This window comes from Cryptomeria japonica, chromosome 9, assembly GCF_030272615.1.
Source record: "Cryptomeria japonica chromosome 9, Sugi_1.0, whole genome shotgun sequence".
Lineage (NCBI taxonomy): Eukaryota > Viridiplantae > Streptophyta > Pinopsida > Cupressales > Cupressaceae > Cryptomeria > Cryptomeria japonica.
The window spans coordinates 359757166-359778592 of NC_081413.1; the positions used below are offsets into that span (position 1 = coordinate 359757166).

The 21427-nt window shown below is 36.8% G+C and overlaps 1 protein-coding gene across 1 annotated transcript; it reads left to right on the forward strand.

The window, feature by feature from the left end:
• Positions 1-1715: 1715 nt before the first annotated feature.
• Positions 1716-13373, forward strand: LOC131029686 (bZIP transcription factor 17). Its single transcript, XM_057960275.2, has 2 exons — positions 1716-3270; positions 12742-13373. The coding sequence occupies exons 1-2, from the start codon at positions 1878-1880 to the stop codon at positions 13242-13244; spliced, it is 1896 nt and encodes a 631-aa protein (XP_057816258.2). The 5' UTR covers positions 1716-1877; the 3' UTR covers positions 13245-13373.
• Positions 13374-21427: the final 8054 nt, after the last annotated feature.

Sequence of the window (21427 nt, forward strand, 5' to 3'; positions counted from 1 at the left end):
ACAATTGAAATAAATTAATTTTATTTTAATTAAATTATATTTTCTCCACCCACTTGCAAAATCCTACATCTCCCACTTGCCTCCTAAAGCATTCTTCTAGAACCCATCTAATCCTAATCAATTAGCCTAAACCCTTCAATTATCCCCTTTCCCTAAATTTGAGGATGTCACTTCTCAAAGTTGGAGGAAAGTCTTCCAAAAGCATTAAAGTTTTTATGTCTTCAACAAGATAACTTGTTGAGTTCCCCCAAATTTGTCCCCAAAGTCTTCCAAACCATTAATGGTTAACTCACCCTTTTGGCATGGTTAGAGACTTTTTGCTTAACTCAACCTTCATCTAACCCACCCTTGGTTATCTTCTTAACCCTTGCACAAGAGTTTACCCCTTGGGTAAAAGCTTTGTCCAATGGATAACCTTAACCTAACCTTAACCCTTACCTCCTAAGGTAACCTTCATGTCTTCTCAAGCATTTAATGATTCTTACATCTCCTCTCAAGCAGTCTTATGTTGACAATTGTCACCATTTCATTGGTGAGAATTGTACACATGGATTGATTAACTTTCAATGCTAGCCCTTGTTGAGATTATTCAATCTCAACCATCCATTGCCCTATTTTCCCTATAAATAGAGCCCATTCCTTCTTAAAAAAAAAAAGTCTTTGTGCATCAAACTTATAGTCTCATAACATTAAGCATATTATCTCTCTTTGATAGAATAGCATTTTAGATCATTTTGATAGCATTATAATATTAGATATATCATGTTAATCTCATATCATGTTAGCTTCATCTTAGTATCATTTTCATACTAGTTTAAGCTTCATATCAATATCTTGCATCCTATCATCATCTAGTTTCATATCCAATTCATCACTAGGATCTTGGTTGCATTCCATTTAGATCTTAGAATCATAAATCTCGTTCTTTAGGTTGTCATCTTAAAGAATCAAGTGCTCTTCCAAGTTGAGAGCCACCTTGAATCTTGAAGATCCTTAAAGATAGAGGAACATGGAACGATTTTAAGAGTTTAGATCTATTAACTTACTTTGTTTGGATTTCTAACCTCTAATGCAATGTTTCATGTGTGTGTTTGAGATGTTCCCTCCTATTGCACGCTGACACCACATTTCCTGCATACAGAAGGTAAGGAGCCCTACATTTATCAACCCATCCTCCATTGTGAAAAACCCATTGAGGTCGATGAATGCCACCTACAGTATTCTACGCAATGCGATTTGCACCAATCTAGCTTCGATTGAGACCCATGGCATATCTGGGGGGAGTTACAGTATCACAGTGTCCCTTTAGATTATTTTAACTGCCATCATTCTGCACCTTCCGCAGACCATTTATTAGATCTAAAAAGAATGGAAGACTCACATTTTCACTGTTGCCTTGATTTTCGCATTTTATATTTGTGAGGAGCATTTATTAAAAATAAAATTTAGTAAATGAGATATGCTTAATACGCTTCATTATTTTTGTTTTTAGTTATATAAAATAAAACAATATAATAATTTTTTTTTTTTATGATTAATGTATTTAATGTCTTTACTTTTCATACGGTTTTAAACGAGATGTAAATGGTACCATAAGTACAAATATCGTAAATAAACATTATATAAATAATTTAAATCCTTTTAAAAAATAAAAATAAAAATAAATAAAAAGTACTAAAACTTTCATAGGTACCTATGCCATTTAAAAGCGAAGTTAGGGTACACGTGATAGGTGCTGGAAGTTTCATATGCAATTGCACAGAAGGAGCAAGCATCGGCAGCCTCCCTTTCGAGGAACGAGTATTTTACTGACCTTGAATGAACAAGTCTGATTGAGTCACTGGCTTTTACAGGGCCGACGGAAAGAAGCAGTGGAAATGGAAGAATTGAGCGGTTCTGAAGGTATGTCCGTCGATCTCCATCTTCCTCCCGATCTCGATATCCATCCTGATCTCGATCTCGATCTGGAAAATAGCTTTTTTGATGACCCTGCCTGGCTAGATTCTGTGCTTAACGATTCATTCAACGATTCATTCGACATCAACTTTGATCCTCATCCTTCCCTTTCCCCCTCTCAGGACTCTTTTACCCCAGCTGCCGCTGATTTTGACGACAAAGAGGAGGATAAGAGTGTTCCTCCACCCTCTTCCTCTCCGTCCTCCTCCTCCTCCACTAACACCAATGCTCCAACCGCCCAGGGTAATTTGCCCAAACCGGCGTTTTCAGATGGCAATGATGAAGAGGCAAAAAGAAATGCCAGATTGATGAGGAACAGGGAAAGTGCTCAGCTCTCCAGACAGAGGAAGAAGAATTACATTGACGAGCTCGAAGAGAAGGTAAAGTCTGCCAATTCTACCATTGCAGAGTTGAATAACACTGTTGCATATCTGAGTGCGGAGAATGTTAAACTAAAACAGCAATTAGCTTCTCTCAATCCTAATGCAAACCCATTGCCTTGTTACCCCTCGTGGCCTCCTCCGTTTCCTTACCCGGCTTATCCTCTGCCAGCAGTCGCGGCCGCGGGAAGAGTTCCGTTGCTTCCAATTCCTCGTCTGAAATCGTCGCCTCCTTCTTCCAAGTCCCGGAAGAAGTCGCTTTCCAAGACCCAGCACCACGATGAGAATCCCTCCAAGCGGATTAAGAAAATGGCCAGTGTAGCTTTTCTGGGTTTTTTCTCCATCATTATTTTGCTCTTTGGAGGCATCGATACATTCAGATCTAATGTAACAGAATTATCCCCTGGTTTATACCTGTTAAATGGTGGAGGAAGAGTGTTGACAAGTTGGAAGGGCTACAATTCCACAGTTCCTCATTTCAAGCCTGTAAATAACAACATATATGATTTGGACAGAGGGAAAGGGAAAGGGAAAGAAGAGATCATCAATTCTGCATATCCTCAAAATTTGAGCGAGCCCCTTGTGGCTTCTCTTTTCGTTCCAAGAAATGATAAACTTGTAAAGATTGATGGTAACCTTATAATCCATGCAGTTCTAGCTGGTGAGAAGGCCTTAAAATCCAACAAAGAGGACATTGTTTCCGATAAAAGAGAATCTGAAAAGAATAGCCTGGCTCTCATAACAGAAAGGCATCGTGCTCTTGCAGTGGCTAGAGCTGCTGGCCCAAATTTTGAAATGCGGAATCATTTATATGAAGCCGCTGCTGAAAATCAAAGAGCGTTAGCCTCTAATTCCAAAAATGACTACAAAGAGGATAGGAAACCAACATCTGTGGACAGATCACTTCAGCAGTGGTTCCGAGAAGGCCATGCAGGTAGTAACTGATCTTTTCTTCCTCTGCCTGTTTGCTTGATATTTTTAGAGATAAGTTTTAACGTTCCTCCTCTTTTCTTTCAATCCTAAGTGTCAGAGGACTTTTCTATTTCTTTTATCTTGGGTTCTCCGTTTGATTTGCCTACTCCCTGAGAATACAAATGAGTTTCTTCTTTGCAAGATCCCCTAATGGTTTGGATATTGCTTTCACCATTCATAAATCATCATCAAAGTATTATCAAAGCGATGTACAAGTCATGTGAGATTAGCATTTTTTGGGAATCAATTCTATAGCTACCAGTAACTCGGAAGATATCTGTGACCAGTGACAATTAATAGATGTCTCACTTGGCTCCTTAAAGTAATGAATTGTAGGGTACTACTTTACAAAATTGATTAATTGCCAGGATTTTATTAATTTATGTTTTCTAGCAACTTGGTAGATTCTAGTTTAATTTTTCCATTTTTGTTACTTGGCGACAAAGTTCTACTTTGCTTGGTCTGTTAGATTGAGAAGATCAATTGAGTCCACTTTGTATCTGAAATTTAGAAGTTTGGCATGGCAATTGATAATTAAAACATGTCATGTTGTAATGCTGTCCTTGAGGCTGAAATGATTAAGTATGCATCTCTTACTCTGAGCTAGAAGATTGTTGAGTCAATTTGGGCTTTCAAAAGCTACCGCTTTTGTGCAACTTGAAATTTGGCTAAGTCACAGCTATGTTCTAATTCGATAAGGCGCTTTTAATTTTTGCAATGGACACAGTGCATTAGTGTTGCAAATCTGGAGAAAAAAGGTTTCTGCATACTGATGGGCAACTGATTTCCATTTAATTACATCCATGTCTAGTCAACCTGATTGGGGAACAGATATTTGCTTTTAAAATTCTACATGTTGGTAAAGAGTTTGATTTAGTACCAAAGACTGTCAATCTTGTTGTCAATTCCACTGCTCAGCAGGACAAACAATAGAGACAGTGATGCCAATTTGGTAAGAACATTTGACTATGTTTGCTAGAAGCCGTTTCTCAAAGATTTTATATGTCAATCTCAAGTGTAACTGCCCATTTAATATTAATTCATTGAACAGTTTAAACAATTATCATTTTCAACATTCGTGTTTAGATCCTACAAGATTATACTAGAGGCTTTGATTTTGGTGTTGTTGCCTTAGTTGAGCCAATTCAATATTGCTGATTAGCTGCATGTTCATTTTTATGGTGATATTTGTCATCGACTGACCATTGAATTTGAATAATTTTTTGAGCTGCCTCTTTTACAAATGACACTGGATCTACTGGGGAAGGGGAAACCCTAGTTCGAACATGTAACACTAGGGAAGGGAGGGGGAATGCCTTACTGGTGCATTTAAGTGTTTGTCTCTCAGTTAAAGTTAGAAGAGGAGGGTCAAAGCTAACTTAATATGATATCTTTTAGGTGGGTTGGAAAGGGGGTAAAAGCTAACTAGCAGCCACTTAATCCAATTTCTTTTAGCTGGGTTAGAGAAGGGGTAAAAGCTAAGCAGCAACCTCTTATCTGATTTCTTTTAGCTGGATTAGAGAGGGGGTAAAAGCTAACCAGCAACCATTTAATCTGATTTCTTTTAGCTGAGTTATAGAGGGAGTAAAAGAGAACCAGCAATCATATTATTTGATATTTTTAGATCGGGAATGGGAATGGGAAATCTATGCACTTTTTTTGGATTTATGTTCTATATGTCTTGCTGGTAGCCGGTGACAAATGATACAACTTTGTTGGTTTGGTAAATTTTCTATTAGATGTAGTGTTTCTTGTGTTTGAATATAATGCCTTGATGCAAAGCCAGTTGTTGCGGTTGTGCACCTAGCTACCTCTCATCTCTCCCACCATTCTAGTAAGTTCCAGTAGTATCCTTGAATGTGTAGTAAGGCTAAGTGGATGGTATTGCATATGTAGAGTTTTAGTATGTTGGAGTGTTTCCTCATTACCCCTTGGTAAGATCCCACACTCACCTGGAGGGTGGCTGGGTGCATCAGCTACATTGTACCTCTACTTGGAGCCAATAAGGAGTTTTGTGGCCAGTGGCGCACATGTTCTACTTGTGTTTCCTACAGTCTTCCTGTATTGATGTGAAATGAGATTAATGAATATAGTATTGATTGTGCAAGTTTGAGAATGATTTGTCCAAATGGTGCAAATTGTTTATATTGCCCTGATTTTAAGTATTAAGAATGTACTGCTTGTTTAAGCATAGTATGAATGTCCATTGAGTGGGACAAACGAGCCTACATTAAAACACATTTATAGTATTAGAACAGCTGCATGATGGGTCTTGATGTACCAGATTAATTGGTTTTGCTGTCATAATGTCCTGTAGTGGTCCTCTGTTGTTACTAATGAACTGCACAATGGTGCAGACATCACACAATGAGGTTGCTTGTTTCCTTGTAACATGTTAGCACTCGGTTGGGATAGTTCAAAATGTATTAGAGGTTGGATAATGCGCATGCAACAAGTTATCTTTTGCAAAGGATATCATAAATCCAGCAATCCTTAACAAGAATCAAGTAAACGGAATATGTCATATCAATATTTAATGGGTGACTCATTATGTATTGATTGTTGGAGCAATCAAGGGAAAATAGATGTTGATTAATGACCCAGTATGTGTTGTGAACTAACACAAATTAATAAATTATACATTTGGATGCGTGAATCACTTTCTTAAGCTAGAAGGCATTTGATGATAAATCCAGTAAATGGTTCAAATTCCTTAAATGGCATAGCGGCCAAAAATTATTGGTAACACAACTGAAGTAAGCGTGAACCACTTTAGTCTATGGAAATTGTTAGCTTGTTCCTTATGGTTGGTTTATTATATCATGTGACTTGGATACCACTAGCCCAATTTATCTGGACGGGATCTGAAATTTGTTAGGTGCTCCTTATCTCTCTACTCCTTGCAATCACAGCCTCTATTATACTGTTTATCTGTATCTGTAGTCTAGTTTTACACGTCTTAGTAGTTAGATTCTTGCTTTCAAGCTTAGAAGGCTTGATCTACCTGATTCTCTTGTGAAGGACGTGTGGCTGTGCACCTTTGGAGGTCTATTTTGAGAATGGCTAGCTTTAACACCTTTGACAGTTTGGGATTTTTACTCCCAACCATTATATGGTTGTTTAAGAATATTTCTTGTGTGCTTGGCTTTGTTTCTCTTCTTAAGAGTTTGTATGCAAACTGTTTGACTAAATGCCAATACCTTGGTTTTCTTTGAATATTTGGTTTCTTAATTTCCTGTCTCCATTAGAGTGTTTTCAGCTAATCTTTCTTTGTGTGTTTCTGTTTGCTTTCTCTTGGCTTTCAAGGTTCAAAACCTTGCATTTTTTACCTCACTATTCATATTCAAATCATATTTTGAAGGTTTCCTTTCTTTCTTTCTTCTGCTAACTTGTCTTTTTAGATTCTATTGCACTTTGTTCCACAACTTTCTTTGCCATTTTATGACACTGATAACTGAGTGGCTTTCTTTGCAATATTGACAACAATATATTCTCTCAACATAATCATGTTATTTTGCATTTGTGCTTGTCTATTGCCTGTCTCTTTTATGTGTTTTTGACATTTTGTTGCTCTCAACATTATTTTGATCTTTTATTGTCATTCTTACTCTATTTTTCTTCTCTTGTGAACTGGAGAACCTTTTGACAACCTTGCAACAATGATTCCTTTCCTGTTTTCTATTGTTTCTTTCTGTTCTTGGCAGTCTGTATTGTATTTTTAGTCTCTTACAATTTCATTCCTGTTGTTTGAAGTGCTCAAACATCCTTCCGCATGTTCCATTCTCATTTAACTTTTCTAGTTCCTTTGTCAACCTTTTGACAACTTTGTAACAATCGTTGCTTTACTGTTTTCTTTGTTTTTCATGGTTGTTGGTGGTTTCCAGTGCATTTTAGACTCGTACAATTTCATTTCAGCATATCTTAGTGCTTAGACATCCTTCCACACTTTTCTCTTTATTCAAATTTCATTCGGGTGCTTCTTCAACTCTTCTTAATGCATCTAGTTTGCTGATATGTGTATACACTAAGATGAAGGTCTTTAATAATATCAACCTCTAAATAGGGAAGAGGTAGAAGGCCTCGTTGGACATGCAACAGTTAGAATCTACACATGCACTGGGATGGGTAATGTTGTGGAGGATAGCTAAGCTAGGGGCTAAATGGATGGCAACAAGGTGAGAAGAGTTCGAGGCTGGGGCTGAATGGAAGGTAGTAAGGTACACCAAGGGCTAAATATAGAACAATGGTAGTAAAGTAAATAGCATGCAATAGTAAATTAATAAGGATACCATGGGAAAGCCTACTTGTTTAAGTGAAAGAGATAGGTTTAGAGATACTTACTAGGGATTGACTTGTGGGTGTATTAACCTTCCCCTTTCACTTGATTACTTGTAGTGAGGTATTGTAGGTGAAGTCAAGACAAATTAATGAAACCCTAGTAGGCCACAACTAGAGATACTAGACCTTGGAATATATCAGAGGTGTTTGATCTCTTCTCCTTTAATACTCAATGTCCTAGTTGTGCTACTTGTTTTCTTTGGTGAAGTACTCCTTCCCTTAATCATCTAAGGGAAGATGCAAGTGTGAGTAGAGCAGATCAATGATGTTTTGTTTATGGCCAAGGGAAACCAATAAGTTGGGGTACCAACCCTAACAAATAAAAAAAAAAAAATAGTTGACTTCATTGCTTGGTCAGCAATGTTTGTTAAGTAGGGAGGAAAAAAGGGTGCACATAACATCATTGGTCGGACTGATGACATTCAATAGATAGGGGAACAACAAAGGAGGATAAGCAGAGGATGTATAGGATGACATAGGGAGTACTAAAAGGAACAAGAGGCTACATAGGAGGTTGAGGGACAAATGAAGAGGCAAAAAGTAGGGGCACCATAGGGAAAGTCAACTATGACCACAATCACATATTTGTGGTAGTTTATAGGTTTAGCAAAGTGTGTATTCTAATGGCTTGTAAATAGACTATCACAGAAAAAGAAGCAGCTGAAAGGCTCGTTGACGGTGTATTGGTAAATATTGGACTATCCGAGTCTATTATTTCTGACAGGGATATACCATTTTTTGGTAAGCTTTGGTCTGCATTATGGAGCATGATGGACATAAAGCTAAAGCCGTGCAACCTTTCACCCACAAACAGATGGCTAAACAAAAGTGCAAGAGGACCTTGGTATAGCTCATTAGGGGATACAACAGTAAGTGTCTGAAGACATGTGATGAATTTCTTCCATACATTCGACATTCTTACAATAGAGCATTGCATTCTTCTGCTAACAAGTCACCATTTGAAGCATGTTTGGGACATTTACCTTCTAGTTCACTTGATGTAGCTTTTGATAAGCAAGTCGAACAAGTAGGGCAAGATAATGAGGTGACTAACGCATCTGAGTTTGTTTAAAGAATTAGGTAATTTCAACTCAAAGTTAAAGAACGATTGGAAAGAACACATCAACTGTATAAAGGAAAACATGATTGTCATAGAAAGGAGATTGTCTACATTAGGTAAGGAAAGACTTCAAGGACAAGCAAACCAGTTTAAGCTATCAACGTATGGACCCTTAACAATTTTGAAGGCCATAGCTGAAAATGCATTCAAAGTCGAACCTCCTCTGTTCATGAAGATACATTCACTTGTAAATTGTGAGTACTTGTAGGTTTATGAGTCCTCTATACTATAGATGAAGATGAAGAACAATTGCTATGATTTCTAGAAGACCGAGGATGTGGTACAAGAAAGGAAGATGAGAAACAAGGAAAAGAGTTTAGGAAATTTAAAAGATTGGATTCAAAAATAAAAAGTTTAGCCAAGCCAGCTTGTATTACAAGGAGAGAGTACGAGGACTCTTTCCTTATTTGATGTGTCATTAAGCTTTGTGGGACCAAAAACCTTCCTAAGAAGGGAGGTATGATCCAAAAAGATGTGGAAAATATATGTAATAGAAAAACAATAGAAAATAGAATTTAGATACAGGGACAAATACTTGACCGTATTGTAGAATTCCACTAGAGAGGGACTATATCATGGGTGTGCTAGAGTCTAAGATCATATTGTAGGTGTGGTATAGTCGACAACTCATATAAACAATCAAATTCAGAAGCCTAACCATACATGCACCATTTCTTCTTCCAGTGATTGTTGATATTTGCTTAAGGTCCAAGAAAACTCAACTGTTCATTGGAAATTCTTTAAATAGGGCTTGTATGTGAGAGCATTCAAATCATTGTAGGGAGAAATATTAGAAGAAGAAGGCATGGTTGCCCACTTGTTGTGTATCTCTTTACCATTAATAAAGGAGAGTAGTCAAGTCGAATTTACTGAATGGACTGGTTTTCTCCTCCACATTGTGGGTTCTCTAGGATAAATCTGTGTGTTATGAGTTTTCTTGAGACTGTTTAGATTTTAGCTCAATAATCTTTTTCACAAATAACCTGCACTTTGATCTATATTATGGGAGTTCAGGAAAATTACATCTTTTATATATAATTGATCAATTATTTCAATTAACAATACATAGTCTTGGAAACCGTGTAACTAAAGGAGCAAATTCAAACTAAAGCTCCTGATTTTAATTTTGATTCCATGAAAACACACTTCAATAACAAGAGAAGAAAATCTTTTTGCACCTTGTCACACCTCTTTGGGAAATCTTTCAACCTGATAGTTCCTTCTTTCTTGTGAAGTATATCTACAGCTCTCCCATACTTGCCATCTTAACTCTGAATTTTGGAAATCATTTCAATGTGCATGATCCTTTTTTGTTTGAGGCAGTCTTTGTTGCACATGATCTTGATGCTAAATGTGGATTCCTCTGTCAAGTTGTCCTGAATGGGTTTACTACTAGACATGCCGCTTGGTTGCGAATGGCCCATTTTAGAACCTAATAGAAATTCCTCCAAATCGCTTTTTCTGGTTTTTGATTTGGTGGATCCAACTACAACTCGTCTTTGCCCATTATCGGTTTACAGTGATGAGTGGCATCTTGTAATTATAGGCTAGGACTTGATCATAGATGGCTTGATGAGGATGGGGATTGACTATGCCTCATGATTTGAAATGCTTCAAAATTCAGTACATGGTACATGATAAGCCTTTTGAAATTTTGAGGCTAGTTAGGCTACTAGGGTAGAGTACTTAGGACTAGGCGATTGTTATCATTTGAGTATTGGACCATGATAAATGTGCAGCACAATATGAATGTAATCAGAGTTTCATAATGTTGGGAAGTTGCTTGTTTATTGAAATTCACATATGTACATGTAATATTCTTTGAGCTGGCCAACATATTTGTGCAAGTATTCGGCCTTGAAATTTAACATATTGTATGATGTTTAATCCTTATAAATCAAGATGTATGAATATTAGAAAGACAATAAGCTAATGTCCTGTCATCTGCATTTGGAGGCTTTTAATCCTGTTCTATGGGTCAGTTTTCTTTGCGTCCTTTACTTGGACTTGGGGATAGTTATTACAACTTTACTAACTACAACCAATATGGACTGACAGTGTGATTACATCTTAAAGATTGAGATTGTTGGAGGAAATTAGCATATTTTGATCTTGGGCATTAAATGCTATGGTGGACATTGTGACATGGTATGTGCATTGAGATGAGAGTAAAAATTTTGAAAAATGGGATGAAAGGTGTTATTGGACAAAAGTTTGTGGTAGTTATTGCTTTGGAATTGTGATGATTATGTTTTCCTTGTCCTGTCCATTGTATTGATGATCACAACAAACAAAATTAGCATCCTGTCTAGTAAGGAAATGCAATAGAATGCCTTGATTTTTTTACTTTCTATAGACTTGAATTGGATATTATATAAATTTTCATCGATGGTTTTACTGTAAGAGAATATACTTGTTGATAATAGGGAGCTGGTGAAGGTTGAATCCTGTGATGTCCCCAATTTTTGAAGTGATGATTTATTCAATTTAGTTTTTATTTAGTTGCCAAAAATAAATAAAAACATTCAAACGATGACTTAATATTAATTAATCTAACAACAGTAAAATAATAAATTCCTATGTCACTTTATTTATTATATTTCTCCATGTCGGCATATCTTCTACATACTTCCTGGAGACATTTATAAGGGGTTCCTGGTGATGGATCACTTATGCTTGGTTTGGATTTGAGAAGTGCATTGCATTCATGGACTGTGTAACAGTCAGGTGCTTGGATGATACCCCAGCTTCCTATTCTTCATTCTCCAAACCAGATTGGTGAATTGCTAATTCAATAAGAGGTTATAGTTCCTTGGGCGAATCTACAGAATGGTATTGTTGGGTGGATCGATTTGATCAGAATTTCAGTCATGGTAGAAGGACTGCGATTACAGACTGGAATAGTTTTGGAACGATTAGCATTGCTTTGTCTTCAACAGGCAAAACCGATCAGCTGGGCACAGGGAACGAGCGGAAGAAGTATTGCTGGGCGAAACATTATATGAGAGTTGGGAACTTACTCCTAAGTGTCTGTGGGAATATCTTAATTAACATCTAGCGGAACAATAAGGATGCGATTTATAGTGTAAAAGTCATGGTTTTAATTATTCCATTGAAGGCCTTCTAGATTTCTAATGTTCGGCATCTGAAGGTTTGCAAATATAATTACTGAAGCTGATTCAATAAAGATTAATATTTCTAATGTTTGCATGAGACGGAGGAATGTTTCTCTTCTGTGGGTGTTGATTGCTGCCGAGGGGGATAGCCAGCAGAATTTAAAGAATCTGTGGAAGACTTATTTCTGTCGTGAAGAATCATTCACAGCGTGAGTATCAATCTGTTCATAGGAAAGAATGTAATCTGGTTGCACATCATTGTTGGACTGTTCCCTGTGATGGGAAGTTCATGCCTGTCAGCTCTATCATTGGAGATTTCATCGCATTAGAAGTTTGATGGTGATAGCAGGAATCATATTGGCATTGTTGGAAGCTGCTTGTGGCAGGATGCTTTGATTTCGTAGTTTGGCGACTTCCCACACCAAACAGCAATCAGTATTTATCTAGCAATACCCGTGGATCATAGTGGGACTGAGACGATAGGAAGGTGTAAGTCCATGCTTAAATTCTGAAAGCCTGTGCTCCTGAAAATTCATTAATAATAAAGATGGTCTTGGTGTTAAGTTGTGAAATGTTTAACATTGCGTTCAAATTGATTTGATTCCAAATATGATCTGTTATTTCAATTAAAATCTGTTTTTGGAGTTAAGATTTTGTTATAAAGTAAACAGGGATATTTCAATTCAATATGTTTATTTCTTAAAAACCTGTTTCATGTCTAATGTTTACATTTACTCAAAAATCTAGTTAATTCTTTTGTTTGTAAAAATTGTACACTTCACTTTACAATGGATGTGGCTTTTTAAATTTTTTCATCCATTCAAAGTGGCTAATGCACTCTTTTGTCTTGTCTGTATAGGACCAGTATTGGGCTCAGGCATGTGTACAGAAGTGTTTCAGTTTGACACATCTCCTAACTCACCCGCAACAACTAGAAATTCCAGGATTGTGACCAGTGTTTCTTCAAGTGTAGCAAATGGTTCTGTTGAGCAGTCGAGAAATAGTTCTTCAGGTTCAAAGATAAATGAAGCTCGCAGATTAGGTCAAATAAATAATTTGAAAAACAGAAGAGTTTCGTATGCAGTTCCATTACCGCCTGCGAGGTCCTCACTTAATGTAACAAATGAAAGAAACCTGACAGACCATACAGAGAGGATTCATGAAGATAGAGGATACCAGAGACAACCATCTTCAATGGTTGTCTCAGTTTTGGTTGATCCACGGGAAACAGGTGATGAAGGGATGTTGTCATCTGGAAGTCTCTCTCGGATTTTTGTTGTGGTTCTTATTGATAGAGTGAAGTATGTTACATACTCTTGTGTACTTCCCAAGGCCTCTGTACCTCATTTAGCAAGAAATTGAGGACTAATTTGAAACAAGTACTTCTAATAGAAGTCTCTGTTTGGTCTCCAATAGAAAAGTAGACCAAAGAAATTCCGTTGAAACAGTGTTTTTATACTTTATTCTTAATTTATCACTAGTTTTACTTCATCTGGAACTTGTATACTGCATGCGCAATGATGAACTTATCTTTTATGCACTAAGATAACACGAATAGCATCATAAGCATATGGTGTCGAAGGGTGGAATTTACTGAGGCTTATTCTTATTGTAGGAAAATCTGTAAACCTTATTAAAAGGCCTGATTACAAGAACCCAAAGTCTAATCCCATTACAATTATTCAGCACCGAGCAAGGAAGCTACAACTTACTTCTGGGAATTTTGTAATTGTCGTGAGGTTGACCAAGTTTTCAGGACTTTCTGGCTTTGAAGGTTTGGGATGAGCAGATTATATTTAAAAGGTCAATAAATGGTGCTTCTAGCAATAGATTAGCTGAATAGCTAGTCAAATCAAGAATCAGAGCCAAAAATCTGGACCTGCATAAATGTATTTACTAGATCGCTAGAAGAAGTCTACAATTATCCTCTGTCCTGGCAATGTTCCCTTTGAGTATGGAATTTTTATCTCACAGCCTGAAAGTGGCAGGAAGTTTGTTCGGCATGTCTCTTTGATCGTTTTTTTTTCACAGCTGTAATGGCCTTCATTAATGCCTGCAGAAGAATTCAAGTTGGCAGCATCATCTTCTTGTTTTGTCTGTGGGAAAAACGTTAAGGATGGGGTAATTTCTTTGATGTCACTTTGGCAAAATATTATTTAATGCTACTAGATTTCCACAATCCATGAGACTGTAATGTGCTGCTTCTGGATTTGATTGTGTGAGTTTTTTGGATCACACTCCGTGATTCATCATCAAGATGAGATAAAGATCATAAGGAGGATGAAGTAATTCATGTTGCAGATACTTAAAAGAGTGAGCAAGGTGGGAGGAGTAGCTGAATAGGACAAGTATCAGGTGGCAAGAAAATATATCAAAAATAGTAAACAAAGAGAAGAAAATACAAAATAAAATCAAAGGAAATGAACACAGAATTAGGGAAAAAACCAACAGGGGAAAACTCCAAAAAGTCAACAAAAAATGAGAAAAGTGGGATAGCAAAGAAATGAAAATAAACTGTCAACAAAAAATGAGAAAAGTGGGATAGCAAAGAAATGAAAATAAACTGTTGGCAATTTGGAGGAATTGATTATGTGTTGCATTGATGTTTTGTCATTGATGGCAACACCGACTGTTTTGGTTGTTTACCGGTTTTCAGTTGGTTCCAATAGAGTGGTTGTATTATGATAAACTATTGGCAATTTGGAGGAATTGATTATGTGTTGCATTGATGTTTTGTCATTGATGGCAACATGGACTATTTTGGTTGTTTACGGTTTTCAGTTAGTTCCGGTAGAGTGGTTGGATTACGATATTGATCTAGTATGCTCCGGTATACGTTGGTTAGTGGAATTGGTTTGGATTGGTTATTCATGTGTTCTGATGCGTATCGCATTCAGTTGGTATTGACTTGATAAATCGGATGCTATCTTATGTTCTAGTGAGCCTGCTTTGTAGAACCGGTAAAGGTTTCACTGGTAGAGCTTTATTGAAGATCTTTGATGTAATGCATAAGTAGTGTTGGTGTAGCTTCTAGAAGGGATTCAGGATGTTGATGGTGATTGTGTTCGTGCCTCAACTGATTGGTGTCATTGATTTGGCGTGTGTGGATCTAATTTAGGTCCGGTGTTATCTAGGTTATGGACCGGTTTCATGAAACGTGTTGGTGGATCCTTCTGATGTGCTTCCAAAATGTTTTATTGATTGGATGATGTTTGTTTGGCCTTTTAGGCCAACATGTTTTATGCTTTTATTTCAAGATTATGTGATAGATTTATTGAATTATCATTTGGGTGGCCAACCTAATTGGTTAGGTCTTGGGTTGGTATAAAAGTGATGTAAGATCTCATTGTAAAATATATACAGAGGAAAGAAGCGAATAATGTAACAATCATTTGTGCAGAGGATTTGGTCAATCATAGGTGATCGAGTTGGGTTTATGTAAGAGGTTTTAGACCTCCGGTATTGAGCTTAACCAGAATTGTAATCTAGCATGTTTGATGCTATCATAGGTAGTTCTTCTTTCGGGATTGTTGTCCGAATATTTTGAGGTGGTTAACCTCTTTTGTAGTCAGTGAGATCCATTGTGATGAATAGTGTGCTCTAGGCAATGTGCCTTTTTACATGTGCAGGCCCCTTTATTGTAATATTCATTCATCTGATTAGTGGATAGATATTGTGGGTCTCCAATCCCATTGTGGTTTTTCCTCCTTGAAGTTTTCCACGTATAAATCTATGGTGTTATGGTGGTCATCTTTGTGGCTACATTGTTGCTTATTGTTACATGCTTTTATGTTTACCGGTTGTTGAGTTGTATTAATAAGATCAAATTTTTTCATTTCGGTAGAACACTGATTAACCCCCCCTGGCCCCCCTCCCTCAGTGTTTTTGGATTCCAACATAAACAAGATAAGAAAAATCAAGGGGTTGAAAAATAAGAAAAGGAATATAGAGATAAGGTGAAAAAAAGATAAGAAATGGTTATGCAAAGCCAAATAAGAAATGTTTCTGTTTTTGTATAAGCCATTTCTTATCTTTTTTAACCTTATCTCTATATTCCTTTTCTTCTTTTTCAATCTCTTTATTTTCCTTATCTTGTTTATTAGTATTTTTTATGTTACTTTATGTTTTTTCGTTTCTTTGCTATCCTACTTTTCTTCTTTTTTTTTTACTTTTTGGGGTTTTTACCTGTTGGTTTTTTTTCTCCTTTGCTTTTATTCACTTGTTTTTATTATTTTTAATATATTTTCTTGGCACATGGCATTTGTCCTATCTAGGTACTCCTCCCACCTTGCTCACTCTTTTAAGTATGGATCATGAAATGTGAGCCGAAACGTTGATGCAAAAACACTCACACAGTTAAATTCAAAAGCAGCACATTACAAAATATTATTTTCCAATTATACAACCGGGTTGAAGGTTGTCTTTTTTTGAATTGTATATCAATTACAAATATCTGACTCATTCGAGCATCAAGATGAGACCAATTGAAGCTCCTTATAAGCAAACACACTAGAAATCACCTATGGAAACCAAGATTCATATCTTAGAAATCCACTTTTATTTAGAAACCACCTCCATATTAGAAGTCAACTATGAAAGACCAAAAGTCACAACCTAAAATTCCACTTTACACATCTTTATGGAAAATTGAATTTAAATCTTCACAATGAAAACCCAATGCTTTTAAAATAATTCTGATATAAAATATATTATTTACAACTTATACTGATTCTGATTCTTGTTTCTGCTGTGGATTCTGATTAGAATGCACTTTTAATTTGAACTTATGCATTGCACTGGCTGGCTCTGCTTCTGAACTAAAATCATTGTGTATTTTATTTACCAGGATTAGCAAGATTGAATTATTAGTGAGTTAATTGGGCTTGAACTACATCGAATCAAATGCCAATTTAGAGAAAATAGAAATTTTCCAATCAAATGTTTGTTATCGAGTGAACTCTGCTTTACCTAGTGTTTTTTTCAGTTAAAGATAAGGGATTCTAAGTAAGCTAAACTTACACCAAACGACATGGTTGCGTAACAGGCAAAAAGGACAAACACTAATCAAGCTAAACTTGTACCAAACCACATGGTTGCGTAGCAGGCATAAAGGACAACAAGAAATGACAGGGCATAACAGACACGTGACAAATTATTTTTATAATTTTTGGTCTTATCTATAAATTATATGCCCCATAATTTTTTCTTTGTGGGCAGTTTTTTCATTGTGCACTTCGGTGTAACCAATTGAATTATCCTCATCATTGTGTTCTAATGAAGCAGGGGAAGCAGAATGTGATTAATTAATTATATCCAAAATAGGATCCGGAATGTTATCACCATCTGCTTTACCTCATCTTGAACACAAATGCAATTAATCATTATATGTCCATTATATTTCCTTAACCTGTAGCTTATTTAAAGAATATCTTCATTACCGTTGAAGGATGGATGTGTGTGCTATAGTTGGTTTGACTTCGATGACACACTAGCACGAGTGTTCACATATGTTCTTTTGGGTGAAGCAAGAGGTAGAGGAACCCTCGTAACGTTATTGCGTGTAATAAGACTTGTGTTGTACCCTAACTCAAGCAGAATGAAGAAATGAATTATATGTGGAGTCGACAGAAGTGCATACATGCACACAAAAAATGCTCGACTGGGGTTGGCTGAACCTGTACGTTCTCAACTTCACTGTGCACCTATGTTACGAGAAACGAGAAATGAAACCGCAATGGTAACGTGACGAGAAATGGGATATCGAAAGGTTGCGTATAAGAAACGATCTTTACATATATGCATGTGTATATATATTATATATACACACGGGTATATATATATATATATATTAAAATTAATGAAATATAATAAAAATATTTAAAAATAAAAATCATAAAATTTATATTTCTATTTTAACTTTCATTATATTATATAATTAAAAAAAAAAATTAAATATAAAATATATTATGTAAGAAATAAAAATTTAAAAAAATTAAAAGCTAGAAACATTCTAAAAAAGGTTTAAATTTCATTCTTTTATTTTAAAATAATTTATACAAAGGCTTCACATGCATGAGGAGTGTAATAAATCTACCATAAAAAAATTTAAGTTTGTGTGATAGTTAACTGCCCATCAGAAAATTATAAATTAATGTAAACTCCACCTGGTACTGACATTTATGAACCTGAACTGAACCTGAACTGCTCGAAATTAGGGGAAAAACTTAAAGAATCCGTTTTTTTGTCAAAGTTTTAATGGCAACGGTTTCAAACGGAAATAAGCACTGAGAAACGGTCGTCCGCAACGGGAAAACCGTTTTGCCCGTCGAAACGCGAAACGATGGTGTTCCGTCGCGTTTCTGGTAACTAGGTTGTGCACTATACTAAGCAAAGCTTATCTCTTAAACAAATTTTAAACATTCAAATTGATATGTCAGTCATGTTGTGACGTTTTCACACATCGCCCCATTGCAAATGGGGACCCCCTTCTTTTTAGGCCCTCCCGATTTTTTGGCTTGCGTTTTTGTGGTCTTTTTGCAGCAGTCTTATCAGTCTCTCTGCTTTGCAAGTCTTTGGGGGTCATATTGATTAAATCTGTTTTTTGTTTGAGCGAATTCGGCTAAGTCTAGGACTCGTTTTGTGAATTTTAGGGTTTTTGCCTTCTGTCCTAGATTTTAGGGGTTTCTGTTAGGGTTTTGGAAAAACTGAATATACAACTAGAATCAGGACCCTTCAAGGAACCTCCCAGTAAAATTTGAGTTGAAACGGAGCAACTTTCTATTTTTAGAAAGTTCCTATTTTTTAGGGATTTTACTGAGTCCCGGATTGGTCTAATTTTGCCAAAATTTAAACTTACTATTTTTAGTAAGTTCTATTTTTAGTAAGTGCTTTTCTGACCTATTTTGCCCAAACCTTGACATTTTGAAACACTTATTATTTGGAAAAATCTATTTTTGGCAGGTTTTTCACAGGAAAACACTGAAAGCTGAATATCTCTGAAAACTGAACGTTCCTGAAGACCATTTCTAAATCTGGAAGAGTCAGAAGGCAGACAATTTGGGTCAAAAAATGGTTAAGTTTGGAACTCCTATTCCAGAAGAGGAAAGCATGCAAAATCATCCAAGTTCAAAAATTCACATCAATCCACCAATGTCATCCTGATCCGAAAATGACCTGAAATCTGATAAGTCTGGAAATTTGGAAGATCTTCCAAAATTCAGAATTTGCATTATGATTCCTATGGACCTGAAACCACTCTCAAACATCCTAACAATATATATGAAATATAACTTAAAAGTATAAGTGTCCTTTCTTATACTTAAATGTTATATTTCATATCTATATCCTGACAAAGAACCTGGAACTTGTGAAAAAAATCCATGAATCCATGAACATGGTGAAAATGCGCCCAAGACTGGGCTAGGGCGCTAATTTCAAAAATGCATTCACAAGTGGAAAAATCCACTAGTCCATGGACAAGGCCAAAATGCGCCCAAGTCTGGGCTAGGGCGCTGAATTCATGAAGTCATTCACAAGTGGAAAAATCCACCTCTCCATGGACATGTTGAAAATGTGCCCAGGTAAGGGCTGGGGCGCTAAAACCAAGAATGAATTCACAAGTGCAGAAATCCACCTCTCCATGGACAGAGCCAAAATGCGCCCAAGTAAGGGCTGGGGCGCTAATTTCAAAAATGCATTCACAAGTGGAAAAATCCACTAGTCCATGGACAAGGCCAAAATGCGCCCAAGTCTGGGCTGGGGCGCTGAATTCATGAAGTCATTCACAAGTGGAAAAATCCACCTCTCCATGGACATGTTGAAAATGCACCCAGGTAAGGGCTGGGGCGCTAAAACCAAGAATAAATTCACAAGTGCAGAAATCTACCTCTCCATGGACAGAGCCAAAATGCACCCAAGTAAGGGCTGGGGCGCTAATTTCAAAAATGCATTCACGAGTGGAAAAATCCACTAATCCATGGACAAGGCCAAAATGCGCCCAAGTCTGGGCTGGGGTGTTGAATTCGTGAAGTCATTCACAAGTGGAAAAATCCACCTCTCCATGGACATGTTGAAAATGCGCCCAGGTAAGGGTTGGGGCGCTAAAACCAAGAATGAATTCACAAGTGCAGAAATCCACCTCTCCATGGATAGAGCCAAAGTAATTCAAGAAGGCATTCACAGGAAGGAAATCCATGAATCCTTGGCATGGTGAAAATTTCACCCAAGCTAAAAATTGAAATTTTGCCTAAGGCATGGAATCCAAGGAGTCAAGGAGGAATAAAAAGCAAAATTCCCCTCGAGCGAATTTTCAATTATCCTATTTTTAGACACCAAATCCCGACCAAATGTGGAAAATTTTATAGATTCAGAATAGGGGTGAAATTCTTCATCCAATGAACCCGACTCCTAAATTTTAGGAGGATCCCTAAAAAATAGGGATGTTGAAAAAGAAACATGGACAATTCACAAAGTAATGGAAATTCCTTCCTTCAGGACATAATTCCAGGAAAGGTATAAAATTGACTAAGTGTTGGAAATTCCTTCCTTCATGACAGAGTTCCTAAAAAACGTGAAAATTTGGCTAAGTGTTGGAAATTCCTTCCTTCACGACGGAATTCTTGGAAATGTGAAAATTTGGCTAAGTGTTGGAAATTCCTTCCTTCAGAACAGAATTCTAGAAAAGATGAAAATTTGGCTAAGTATTGGAAATTCCTTCCTTTGGGACAAAATTCCAAGCAAGGAAGAAATACACCCAATGATGAATTGAACATAAAATTTCAAGGCAAGGAAGGAATCAGGGATGAACTGAACAAGAAATTTCCCCTCTAGGGAAAAATTTGAAAAATCCATGCTCGGGCATCAAATCACATCCAAATTTCAAAAGTTTTACAGATTTGGATTCGTAGGAGAATTTTCTCTCTCTTGGACCGCGGAACCCCAATTTGGAAATTTTCCTAAAAAATAGGAAATATGCAGAATTGATGAAAAAACCTTCTCTGAGCAAGGAAAGTTGAAGAGACTTCAAGAAAATTCTTCCTGAATCGAATTTTCCCTCTCCAACAATTCCAGATGTGCAAGAGCGAATATACGACGACGAGGTCCACTTGCATGGTGAGGATCTATTGAACACGTGGCGGTAGAGTGGCGCATTCATTACCAGAATATTTGACCAAATGGCGACCTGGTCATTGCATGTTGAATTTATGGTAGATTCTTTTTGCATGCAGTCGCCGCATGTGGAAATGATGGAGCATTTATGACATAATGGGGTGATTTTTGCATGGATGAATATTCAACGCATGTTGGGCAAATTTGAAGGAAGTCGTGCATTTAATGCGCAGTGGATGCTATTTTGGGTACTTTTGAATTAATCGTATATGGGCATGATGGGTTATTAATTGGAGATTCCCACCTTGTTGCATCATGTGTGGAGAATCTTTTGGGCAAACCCTAATTAGGGTTTTGCATGTAGCCAGGGCTTGAAGCCTATATAAGGGGTGACCCCCCTCATTTGTAAGAGCGGGGAGCTTTGTATGAAATTGTTG